The sequence below is a fragment of the Sinohyriopsis cumingii genome, chromosome 6, assembly GCF_028554795.1.
Source record: "Sinohyriopsis cumingii isolate HCF-2022 chromosome 6, ASM2855479v2, whole genome shotgun sequence".
Lineage (NCBI taxonomy): Eukaryota > Metazoa > Mollusca > Bivalvia > Unionida > Unionidae > Sinohyriopsis > Sinohyriopsis cumingii.
This window is the reverse complement of record NC_142966.1, coordinates 36709239-36723065: the sequence shown is the minus strand read 5'-3', so window position 1 is coordinate 36723065 and position 13827 is coordinate 36709239. Positions and strand designations below refer to the sequence as shown.

Sequence of the window (13827 nt, the reverse complement as noted above, 5' to 3'; positions counted from 1 at the left end):
AATCAATAGGGGCACATAAACCTTAATGTATTTGTAGATTGATTACAAGCAAACGGCGAACATAAGACAATCGAAAAATAATGTTCCACATTTCCTCAGCACAAAGTCGAGCTGGATAAAATCAACCGCCTAAATTTGAATTCAAAGAACGAAACGCATGACCTAATTTGGTACGAATAGCGTTGAGTGACCTGGCTCCAAAAGCAATGTATCGAACGGTTTAAAGAGATTGTGTTGCAACTGACCTCTTCACAAATTGTAATAGATGAATAAATTTAACTTCTTCGAAATGAGCGTCATAATTTGTAGATTGGAAAAATAATTAAATGACCTAATTTGTGGAATGGAAAAAATGAGTTCAATCACCTAATTTTTAGAGTGGACAAAGAGTTCAGTGCTTAATTGGAAATTGGAAAAACAGCTCAATATCTAAATGTAAATTAGAAAGAGTTCAATACCTAATTATAAAGTTTGAAAAGGAGTTGAATGACCTAACTGTAAATTGGAAAAATAGTTCAATACCTAATTGTAAATAAGAAAAAGTTGAATACCTAATTGTAAATTGGAAAAAGAGTTGAATGACCTTACTGTAAATTGAAAAAATAGTTAAATACCTAATTGTAAACTGCAAAGAGTTTAATACCTATTTGTAAAGTGGAAACAGTTTAAAAACCTAATTGTAAATTGGAAAATGAGTTTCATTTTTACATCTTAGATTAGAAAAAGAGTCCAATGACCAAATTGTAAATTAGAAAAACAGTTCAATATCTAATTGTAAATTGGAAAAAGTACAAAACCTAGTTGTAAAAAGGAAACATAGTTCAATACCTATTTGTAAATTGGGAAAAGTTCAATACTTAGCTAAATTGGAATATAGGTTCAATACTTGATTGTAAATTGGAAAAATATCTAAATGCCTAATTATTAGATTATAAAGTGTTAATGACCAAATTGTAAATTGGAAAAAGATTTCAATACCTAACTGTAAATTAGAAATAGAGTTCAATACCTATTTGTAAATTGGGAAAAGTTCAATACCTACCTAAATTGGAATATAGGTTCAATACTTGATTGTAAATTGGAAAAATATCTAAATACCTAATTATAAATTGGAAAAGGAGGTCCATACCTATTTTATAATGGAAAAATAGTTCAATACCTATTCGTAAATTGGAAAAATAGTTCAATACGTATTTGTAAATTGGAAAAAGTGTTCAATGCCTATTTGTAAATTGGGAAAAGTTCAATACCTACCTAAATTGGAATATAGGTTCAATACTTGATTGTAAATTGGAAAAAGATCTAAATGCCTAGTTATTAGATTATAAAGTGTTAATGACCAAATTGTCAATTGGAAAAAGAGTTCAATACCTAATTGTAAATTAGAAATAGAGTTCAATACTTAATTTTTGGATTAGAAAAATAGTTAAAATGACCTAATTGTAAATTGGATAAAGAGTTCAATACCTAATTTTAAATTGGAAAGAGTTCAAAACATAATTGCAAATTGGAAAAAGAGTTTAATACATAATCGGAAATTGGGAAAACAGTTCAATACCTAAATTTAAGATTAGAAAAAGTGGTAAATGATCTAATTGGAAATTGGAAAGAGAGTTCAATACCTAACTGTAAATTGGAAAGAGTTCAATACCTAATTGTAATCTGTAAAAAACGTTGAATGACCTAACTGTAAATTTGAAACATAATGCAATACCTAATTGTAAATTACAAAATGAGTTCGATTTCTACATTTTAGGTTAGAGAAAAGGTTCAATGATCAAATTGTAAATTACAAAATGAGTTCGATTTCTACATTTTAGATTAGAAAAAAGGTTCAATGACCAAATTGTAAATTGGAAACAAAGTTAAATACCTAATTATAAATTGAAACAAGCGTTCAATTCCTAAATTTTAGATTAGAAAGAGTTCAATACCTTTTTGTAATTTGAAAAAAGAATTCAATACCTATTTGTAAATTGGAAAAATATTTCAATACTTAATTGTAGATTGGAAAAAGAGATCAATACTTAATTGTAAATTGGAAAGAGTTCAATACCTAATTGTAAATTGGAAAGAGTTCAATACATAATTATAAATTGGAAAGAGTTCAATACCTAATTGTAAATTACAAAATGAGTTCAATTTCTACATTTTAGATTAGAAAAAGGGTTCAATGACCAAATTGTAAATTCGAAACAGAGTTAAATACCTAACTATAAATTGGAAACAACAGTTCAATTCCTAAAGTTTAGATTAGAAAAAGATTTCAATGACCAAATTGTAAATTGGAAAAAGATTTCAATATCTAATTGTAAATTGGAAAAAAGTTCAAAACCTAATTGTAAATTAGAGAAAGAGTTCAATATCTTTTTGTAATTTGGAAAAAGAGTTCAATACCTATTTGTAAATTGGAAAAATATTTCAATACCTAATTGTAGATTGGAAAAAAGAGTTCAATACCTATTTGTAAATTGGAAAACGAGTTCATTACCTAATTGTAAATTGGATAAAGAGTTCAATTGCTGAGTTCAATGACCAAATTGTAAATTGGAACAAGAGTTCTAAATCTAATAGCAAATTTGAAAAAGTTCTAAATCTAATTGTAAATTGGAAAAGTAAATAAATACCTATTTTTAATTTGGAAAAAAGAAATCAATACCTAATTGTAAACTGGAAAAAAGATTTAAATACCTAATTATAAATTAGAAAAAGAGTTCTATACCTATTTCTAAATTGGAAAATAGTTCAATATCTAATAGTAAATTGGCAAAAGAGTTCAATACCTTTTTCCAAATTGGGAAAATAGTTCAATACCTAATTGTGCATTGGAAAAAGAGTTGAATGACCTAACTGTAAATTGGAAAAATAATGCAATACCTAATTGTAAATCGGAAAAAGTTCAATGCCTAATTATAAATTGGAAAGATTTCAATATTAATTGTAACTTGGAAAAAAGAGTTCAATACCAGATTGTAATTTGGAAAACGAAGTCAGTATATAATGATAAATTGGAAAGAGTTCAATACCTAATTGCAAATTGGAAAAAGAGTTCAATTTCTAAATATTAGACTAGAAAAAGAGTTCAATAACCTTATTGTAAATTGGAAAAAGAGTTCAGTTTCTAATAGTAAATTGGAAAATGTTCAAAACCTAATTGTAAATTGGAAAAAGAATTCAATACCTAATTGTAAACTGGAAAAAATAGTTAAATACCTAATTATAAATTTGAAAAAGCGTTCAATACATATTTGCAAATTGGAAAAACAGTTTAATACCTAATAATAAATTGAAAAAAGAGTTCAATACTTGATTGTAAATTGAACAAAGAGCTAAATGCCTTATTTTTAGATTATAAAAAGTGTTCAATGACCAAATTGTAAATTGGAAAAAGAGTTCAATACCTACTGTTTGGATTAGAAAATTAGTTCAATACATAATTGTAAATTGGAAAGAGTTCAAAACCTAATTGCCAGTTGAAAAAGAGTTCAATACCTGATTCTAAATTTCAAAAAAGAGTTCAAATACCTAACTATAAATTGCAAAAAGAGTTGAATGACCTAACTGTAAGTATAGTTCAATACCTAATTGTAAATTGGAAAGAGTTCAATACCTAATTGTAAATTGGAAAGAGTTCAATACCTAATTGGAAATTGGAAAGCGCTCAATACCTAATTGTAAATTGGAAAAAGAGGTCAATACCTAATTGTAATTGGAAAAAGAGTTAAATTTCTAAATTTTAGATTAGAAAAAGCGCTCAATGACAAAATTGTACATTGGAAAAAGAGTTCAATACATAATTGCAAATTGGAAAAAGAGTTCAATTCGTAAATTTTAGATTAGAAAAAGAGTTCAATGACCAAATAGTAAATTGGATAAAAGAGATCAATACCTAATTGTAAATTGGAAAATGTTCAATACCTAGTTGTAAATAGGAAAAAGAGATCAAAACCTATTTGTAAACTGGAAAAAGAGTTCAATACCTAACTGTAAATAGGAAAAAGAGTTCAATTTGTAAATTTTAGATTAGAAAAAGTTCAATGACAAAATAGTAAATTGGATAAAAGAGGTCAATACCTAATTGTAAATTGGAAAATGTTCAATACCTAGTTGTAAACTGGAAAAAGAGATCAAAACCTATATGTAAATTGGAAAACAGTTCAGTACCTATTTGTAAATTGGAAAAAGAGTTAAATTCGTAAATTTTAAATTAGAAAAAAAGTTCAATGACCAAATAGAAAATTGGAAAAAAGAGGTCAATACCTAAATGTAAATTGGAAAATGTTCAATACCTAGTTGTAAATAGGAAAAAGAGATCAAAACCTATTTGTAAATTGGAAAAATAGTTCAATACCTAATTGTAAATTGGAAAAATAGTTCAATTCGTAAATTTTAGATTAGAAAAAGAATTCAATGACCAAATAGTTAATTGGAAAAAAGAGGTCAATACCTAATTGTAAATTGGAAAATGTTCAATACCGAGTTGTAAATAGAAAAAAGAGATCAAAACCTATTTGTAAATTGGAAAAAGAGTTCAATACCTAACGGGAAATTGGAAAAAGACTTCAAAACCTAACTGGAAATTGAACAACGAGTTCACTGCCTATTTGTAAATTGGAAAACAGATTTCAATACCTAACTGTAAATTGGAAAAAGAATTCAATACCTATTTGTACGATTGAAAAAGAGTCCAATACCTAATTTTTGGATTAGAAAAATAGTTAGAATGACCTAATTGTAAATTGGATAAAGAGTTCAATACTAATTGTAAATTGGAAAGAGTTCAATACCTAATTGTTAATTGGAAAAAGAGTTCAATACCTAATTTTTAGATTAGAAAAGAGTTCAATGACCTAATTGTAAATTGGAAAAAGAGTTCAATACCTAGTTGTAAATTGGAAAGAGTTCACTACCTGATTGTAAATTTTAAAGAGTTCAATGCTTAATTGTAAATTGGAAAAAGAGTTCAATGCTTAATTTTAAATTGGAAAAAGAGTTCAATACCTAATTGAAAATTGAAAAAAGAGTTGAATACGTAATTGAAAATTGGAAAAAGAGTTCAATACTGTATTTAACAGTGCACCAGCACTTTAAGGTTATATAGCGCCACATAAAAGGTTATTTGATGAAAATGTAAAATCAACCTAATACCAACGAGCGATACAAATACAAAGAGACAGTGATGACATTAATGAGGATAATATATGAAGGTTCCTGATCAATGGGGGATGTAAATGGTGTTTATAAAAGTAATTAGATAACAAAATAAAAACTGTGGTGATTAACAGTAACCAGGTTGGTTTAAAAAAATCGCAAAGGAAAGTCGTATATGCCAAATCATTTGAACAATACTGAATCTTGAGATATATTGGTCCTAAACATCGTTGGGTGCCATTAAAATTAGATAATATCGACGTTTAGTTACGTTATGAACCATGTTATTTCTCCCTCAAAACTAAAGAAAACGGCCATTTTTCACATGCGTACGAATTAATTCAATGATGATCGGCGACAATGGTAGGTCAACCGATTTTAGTCGAATGCTGAAACACAAGATCTGATGACGTCACGGTTGTAAATATAAGAAGCCAATACCACGGACTGTCAAATACAGTGAGTAATCCTTATGTAATAATCTATTATCATTTTGCGTCTTATATGATGCAGAACTCTGCCTAGCATTTACAAGTATTTTGTCTTCAAAGGCATAGCTGACGTACATCATTTTTGGGAAGTCCGCGTCGTACGCTTACCAAATTATATAATCAGTAACTGCTGGATTTCTCTTCAGCACGAATTCGCCCTTTATAGTATTTCATCGTCCTAGCTGTTCATCAAAACTCACCCGATTCATCGTTTTATCTAATGCAGTCTTTTTTCTCACAGATTCGTTTGCAAACAGCCAGACTGCCTCTCTTCATGCCCTCTGGAATCGAGTTGTCCGCCACGTGCGAATATTGCTCTTATTAGATTAGTAACTAAAGGAATTTCTCGAATGTATGATATCACTACTTTTGGAGTACTTTCGAAGAATTTTTTTTCTCCAAAATTCAAGAGGCGATACCTCTTAATTCTAAATTAAATTTTAAACGTCTTTTCATACCCAGCTTGATCATTATTTCAAAAAACCGTTACTGTAAAGTACTTTTTAACAAATGATTTCCTTAGTTCCAAATTTTAGTTAGATTGGAAGAATGGTCAAATTTATGAAAAACGGCGGCATTGGAGCTTTAATATCTAGGAATGGGTTATATAAGTTTGACCAATTGTAATTCTTGCAAAGACTACCTCGTCACCACAAATGGTTCCTATGGAAGGATGTCATTCGCATAATGCAAGTTTAACAACATGGAGCTTGTTACCAACATTCATCATTCCATGATTCCTGTCGCTTACTAAATAAGGATTTATTTATATCAGATTTGAAATTAGTGTATGGTTGTTTTAAATCGGATGCTTGTAGACATAGCATTGTTTTAGCAGCATGGTCTTTTGTTTCATTGCCCTTAACACCAACATGGCCGAACAACCAACAGTATGCAGTATTGTGAGAGGTAAACAGCATGTTTGATGAGAATAATAATAATCAGGGGTTTTCCAACTTTCTTTTGTTTAGTAACTCAAGTACTGACAGGAATTCGACGGAAATTATTAAAACCAGCCTTTCTGGAAGAGAGCAAAAGCCGTTGTGGACGGGGATAACAGACAAAAAAGCGCTTAATATCATATCATGTTTCGGATAAAATACTCAAACTATCTGAGAATATGTACAAATATTTGAAAATATTACGGGCATAGAGACCGAAATATGCTTTTCATATGAATTTCACAGCGATGTATGTATTGTTTACGATTTTTGCTAAAAACAGAAACTAAGCTCACTTTTTCTTTTAGTTTCTTGTAGCCATGTAAACATTATTTATCATACAGAAAAACATTTAGACCTCACATGAAAAGCAAGCGGAGAGCCGTCCATTCATCTAACCATGTAATCATTTAGACGCACAATACCTGTACTCATTTACATGTGCTATTACCTGTACTCAGTTACGATTGATGCCAGTTTATTTATCTTTCCACCGTCAATATTTGCATATTACTTCACACGAGAAAGCATAAACTATACATATATACATTATAATTATTTCTAAATGATAGAAATACCTAAGACACATTATTGTAATTGCAAATAGATCATAATATTCTATAAACTGTCACTAGAACAAATCTGAAGTTTAAAAAACTCCCGGATACCGTGTTTACTCGCTTATAAGCCGCGTCAAACTGCAAATAGCAAAGATCCTGTTTTGTCGTAGCATAATGCGCCTGCAGATCATGGTCTATATTATTTTCTCAACTGATTACACCTAACAAACTGCACACACTCAGATTTTCAGGCGCATTATGTGCAGGCAGATCTGTGTATATGCAATTTGCAGTTGGTCTCGACTTATAAGCGGGTAATAAGGAACTTAAAAGGTTCATAAGCGTTACTATTAATTTTACATTTGACCCATTAAACATGTAGTTGTGAAGTTATATATATTCACACGTAACATGTAGTTGTGAAGTTATGATCATTCAAATGTAACATGTAGTTGTGAAGTTATAATCATTCACATGTAACATGTGGTTGTGAAGTTATGATCATTCACACGTAACATCAGTAACCACTATGGCTTAAATACATGACCATTACGATGGGGATTAATTCACTTAGTCAATATTTAGCTGTCATAGCCTCAACTTGATTTGTTGTGGTTGAGGCTACGAACTGATCCCATGTCATGTAATGGAGCGAAAAATATCATCACTAAAGTCAGAAAAACAAACAGTGTAGAAATCAACTACACAGGTATAATCATGCTGTGAGAGAAGTTTGGCTTATTTTGAATTCATTAAGCCCTTACATGATACAATAAATTGGTATGGTTACTCTAACCTTATCCTGTCCGCCATGACAGATAACGCGAGATTCTCGCCGTGACCCTTTTCTACGTAAGGCTTGCCAGACCATATTTTGGATATTCTACGCTATATTATTATCAACCAAGTGCGAATAATCGCTTCTTGGTGGAATTTCAAAGTTGCCGAAAAACCGTATTTACTTTTAATGCGCAGAATTTCTGACCCAAACGGCGCCAAATTTTACTACGATTTGTTTGCACTTCCAAATATGGCGTCAATGTCCTTATATGGCACACAAACAAACGAGGCTGAGAACGGAAGTAATCATTATTTGAAATAATATGGCGGACGATCTAAACGAAAATATCGGCTGAAAAAGGTAAACGAGATTTTACAACTATTTCTACAATGATTTTCGATGCTTCCTGTATTAAATAAGAGGACTACTCAATATATGGGATTATATGCAAGGAATATGTTTAAAGTGTTATTATTAGGCTAAAAGAGCGCTTGCTCCATTAACGCGTATATGCTCATGTTAGTACCCTGTTCACGAGGTACGAGTAAAGGTACTAATATTAATACTAGGTTAAAGGTATAATAAAATTAACTTTTTTGATATATCTACATCGAGGAAAGTCTTCACCCTCGATACGTCGCGGTCAGGAGTGATGTGATGATGTGTCATGCTAGGTACAGACATTGACGGCTATCGTAATATTTCCGATGTGTTTTTTCTTTCATTGTTGGAAAGGACTGAGCGTGTTCCGACTGCAAAGTTAGTTCTGTTGATGATTTCAAGCGAACAAGGTAGACCCCCGATATGCCGGTGCATACTGCAACGGCTGGTCTGCGTCAAACGTTGTTTCCTTCTAGCTATTTGTTTACAAGAATATATACGGCAATCACCTTAGTTAAACATACATTCCATCATTTAATGATTTTCAAATGTGTGCGTGTGTGTGTCTGTTTGTGACTTAGATTTGTAACGTAGCTTTAACAATTTTTTAGTCATATCGCCTGGATGTCTGAATTGTGTCAGTTCATACTAATGTCCAGCACTGGGACAACATGCCGCAGACACGTATCATCATGTACCGGAGGCAGATCAGTCGAAAAAGGAACCGTTTAATGCTGAACGCCAAGTCGGGCAGCTGCTAGTAACATTTTTCTAAGTCTTTGGTATGACTCAGACGGGGTTCGAACCCGAGATCATCTGATACCGAGGCGGACGCTCGTACCACTTACGCCACCAGAGGGGTCAACACATACATACATACATACATACATACATACATACATACATACATACATTGATACACTTAGGACTTGTCCCTAAATGTGGCTGACCACCTACCATTCCTAAATGTAACCTCTTAATGCTGAACGCCAAGTCAGGTAGCTGCTAGGAACATTTTTTATAAGTCTTTGATACGACTTGGACGGGGTTCTAACCCGATACCGCGGCGGACGCTCTAGCCACTTACACCACTGGAGAGGTCGACACATACATACATACATACATACATACATACATACATACATACATACTGCATACATACATACATACATACATACATACATACATACATACATACATGTTAGATTTTGCGTACGTTGTAGTTTTTAAAAATAAACATAGTGTGTGTGTGTGTGTGTGTGTTTACTTACGGATGACAATGATATTCAGGGTTATGGTGGTGCAATTTGACCAAGGGGAAATATGTTATGGAACAATGAAATAACAGAATACAGCTATCACCTCATATTATTCATTATCCCTCTGTACGTGCGCAAGGGCTTCTCAGTCTATCGATCTGAAGCTGAATGTATATTGTCTGTAGTGGGAGGCAACATCTTACAGCCGTACATAACCTACTTTCTTTTGAAGACAGACTCATCGAAATTACCCGTCCTTTTCCTTGTCAATTTTGGTTATTAAAACCCTTTTAATAAAAATACATTATCACTAATTGAACGTCATCAAAAATTAATGTTATTATTATTATTAGTAGTAGTATTATTACCATGTAGCTGCCAAGAGCGCTGTGAGTTTGGCGGTAACCATCTGGGGAGTAAACGCATAGGGCAGATAGAAGCTCAAACACCTGTTTCTTGACCATAACATTGTTTGTGTCTAGCGCTGAAACAAACAAAACAAAATATAGCCATGACTTTTTAATTTAAGTAAGATTAAGCTTGAACTATGATTTTTGATATAGAATGGTTATCCGATTTAATGTATTGTATCTCAGCTTCACTTGCTGTTTTCCCAAAGTGGAGAAGCCAAACCTCCAGTGAATACTTATATCATTGCATGTGAAATCATTAATATAATTCAGGCGTGAAAAGTAAAACTCGGAATCTTTACCACCTGCCATTTCTCTAAAATATTGGATGCTATTAACAGAATGATATTTGAAAATATTCAATATCGTTGTCTTGAATAAACGTCATGCATGTCATAGAATGTATTGGCTTGTGACCAGTTATGTTCCTTGATCCAGTCTTTAAAGCGGCGTCATCAATTGCACTTAAAATGTAAAAAGGTGTACGAAGAATACAACAGTCGTATAAACTGAAATTAAAGAATAACACAGTCGCATAAATTGAAATTAAATTTCTAAATCTGCACGCAAAATACGTTTTATTTCTTAGCTTTCATATAAGAGTGCAACGCACGTGTGATATACAGCTGCATAGCATTTATTTTATTCGACAATTTTATTTTCTTCATTAATATTTTACTATTGTTATGTTTCAGCTCTGTAATTGCGGGTTAATTTCATATTTTCAAGTCTCTTGACATGTTTCTAGCCTGTATATAATGAACGATTACTCTTCAGAAAATTAAAAAAAAAAAAACCACAAGACAATGGCCTTGTTGTAGGTCGATTGCTGTTGAAAGTGAAAAGCAATCGGAAATCCTATGTCAGTGATTCGTGCCATTTAAATTGCAATACTGATGCTAAACAAACATCGTGCAAGCTGAACATCGTACTGTTGATGATTCTTGCACATTTGTTCCATCAAAGAGCATGAACTAAATGCAGTAATATTGCTATAGTTTTAAGATATTTATTTCTGACAGTAAGTTCTTTTACTGCTATTGGACACATTTATAGAGACCTAACTCACCATTCTTCAGCATTCACATTTGCAACGAATTACCGGGAAAATCAAAATGAATGTGAGCGAAGTCCAAGAAAATGTCAGCAGATTTCCATTAATTGTATGCTAACTAAATGGTTCTGATAATCTAATCTAATCTAATATAATCTACTCTACTCTAATCCGGCGGATATTAACAGGAAGGTAGGCGTCTATCCTTGTGCTTAAATTATTGTACGTCGTAGGCTGCACATTTAATACGTCAAATCATAGGCTGCACATTTAATACGTCAAATCATAGGCTGCACATTTAATACGTCAAATCATAGGCTGCACATTCAGAACATGAAAGTCATAGGCTGCACATTCAATACGTCAAATCAGAGGCTGCACATTTAAGACGTGCAAGTCATAGGCTGCACATTCAAGACGTCAAATCATAGACTGCACCTTTAAGACGTGAAAGTCATAGGCTGCACATTCAATACGCCAAATCATAGGCTGAACGTTTAATACGTCAAATTATAGGCTGCAGATTCAAGACGACAAATCATAGGCTGCACATTTAATACGTAAATCATAGGCTGCATAATTAATACGTCAAATCATAGGCTGCACATTTAAGACGTGAAAGTCATAGGCTGCACATTCACTACGTCAAATCATAGGCTATACATTCAAGACATGAAAGTCATAGACTGCACATTCAATACATCAAATAATAGGCTGCACATTTAATACGTCAAATCATAGGCTGCACATTTAATACATCAAATCATAGACTGCATATTTAATACGTTAAATCATAGACTGCATATTTAATACGTCAAATCATAGGCTGCACATTTAATACGTCAAATCATAGGCTGCACATTTAAGACGTCAGATCATAAACTGCATATTTAATACGTCAAATCATAGGCTGCACATTCAATACGTCAAATCATGGACTGCATATTTAATACGTGAATGTCATAGGCTGCACATTTAATACGTCAAATCATAGACTGCATATTTAATACGTCAAATCATAGGCTGCACATTTAAGACGTGAAAATCATAGGCTGCACATTTAATACGTCAAATCATAGGCTGCACATTTAATACGTCAAATCATAGGCTGCACATTTAAGACGTCAAATCATAAACTGCATATTTAATACGTCAAATCATAGGCTGCACATTTAATACGTCAAATCATGGACTGCATATTTAATACGTGAAAGTCATAGGCTGCAGATGTAATACGTCAAATCATAGGCTGCACATTTAAGACGTCAAATCATAGGCTGCACATTTAATACGTCAAATCATGGACTGCATATTTTTTACGTGAAAGTCATAGGCTGCACAATTAATACGTCAAATCATAGACTGCATATTTAATACGTCAAATCATAGGCTGCACATTTAATACGTCAAATCATAGGCTGCACATTTAAGACGTCAAATCATAAACTGCATATTTAATACGTCAAATCATAGGCTGCACATTTAATACGTCAAATCATGGACTGCATATTTAATACCTGAAAGTCATAGGCTGCACATTTAATACGTCAAATCATAGACTGCATATTTAATACGTCAAATCATAGGCTGCACATTTCAGACGTGAAAGTCATAGGCTGCACATTTAATACGTCAAATCATAGGCTGCACATTTAAGACGTGAAAGTCATAGGCTGTACATTCAATACGTCGATTCATAGGCTGCACATTTAATACGTCAAATCATAGGCTGCGTATTTAAGATGTGAAGATAATGCTTTCGCTCCATTATTCAAGGAAATTCCTGGTGGCGAAAATTACGTTAAATAATTTGACTAAATATAGACATATATGTTGAGTCGTGTTTTTATCATTTCGGCTATTATTCCATCCAGTACATCAGACTTTCCTGATTTTAGGGTTCAGATACTTGTAAGAAGTTCAGCTTCTGATATACGAGTTTCCAAAATATCACCTGAGGTTTCAGCCATAAAATAAAAGTTAATTTCTGAGTCAGCACAATAAAGTAACGATATGAAGTATTCATACCATTCAAGACACGATATCATACCGTTACCTGCGTGCTTTGCGCGCACCTGCTTCTTTGATCAGATTCTAAAACGTGGATATATCCGACATTCACTATATTGTCTTTTGTCTTTTTTAACTTAAAATTTTCTATTTTCACGTGACTCGCATTTTTAAACCTATTTCTACTCATTTTGTATTCTGTCCGATTTTGAATGGAATTGTTAAATCTAAATTTATGGAGAGAATGTGTTTTCGCTTATTTTTTAAGAGATCACCGAGTCATACCAAAGACATAAAAATAGTACTAGCAGCTGCCTCGCCTGCAACTCAGCATTAAGAGGTTTGTGTTAGTGCTGGCCGAACTGGTGTCAGCATAATGAGACTGAGTGTGACATTATATTACATGTCTGCGGCATGATGAACCAGTGCTAGACACCACCAAAAACTGTCACACTACTGACACCGTAGCGAATGACTGACACTGTGCTAAAAATACAACACACACACACACACACACACACACACTAATTTTGACTTGACAAATACAGTCACACCTCCAGAGTTTCCACCAAAGGTCTCTGTTTTCTTTCCAAAGTTATTAAACGTAAAGTATTCTTCTGGAAAAACGTCAATCTGACTTCCTGACTTGCCCCAAATGACTTCTTGACTTACCCCAACTGACTTCTATACTTGCCCCAACTGACTTCTTGACTTACCCCAACTGACTTCTATACTTGCCCCAACTGACTTCTTGACTTACCCCAACTGACTTCTATACTTGCCCCAACT

At 32.6% G+C, this 13827-nt stretch overlaps 1 protein-coding gene across 1 annotated transcript in view; it reads right to left on the bottom strand.

Annotated features, from left to right (window-relative positions):
- Positions 1-13827, bottom strand: part of LOC149796719 (inverted formin-2-like) — a 120808-nt gene that overhangs the window by 74133 nt on the left and 32848 nt on the right. Inside the window, exon 3 of the mRNA XM_089961359.1 lies at positions 9933-10048. Within this exon, the coding sequence (XP_089817485.1) occupies positions 9933-10048 (116 nt within the window). The remainder of the gene's footprint in view (positions 1-9932; positions 10049-13827) is intronic.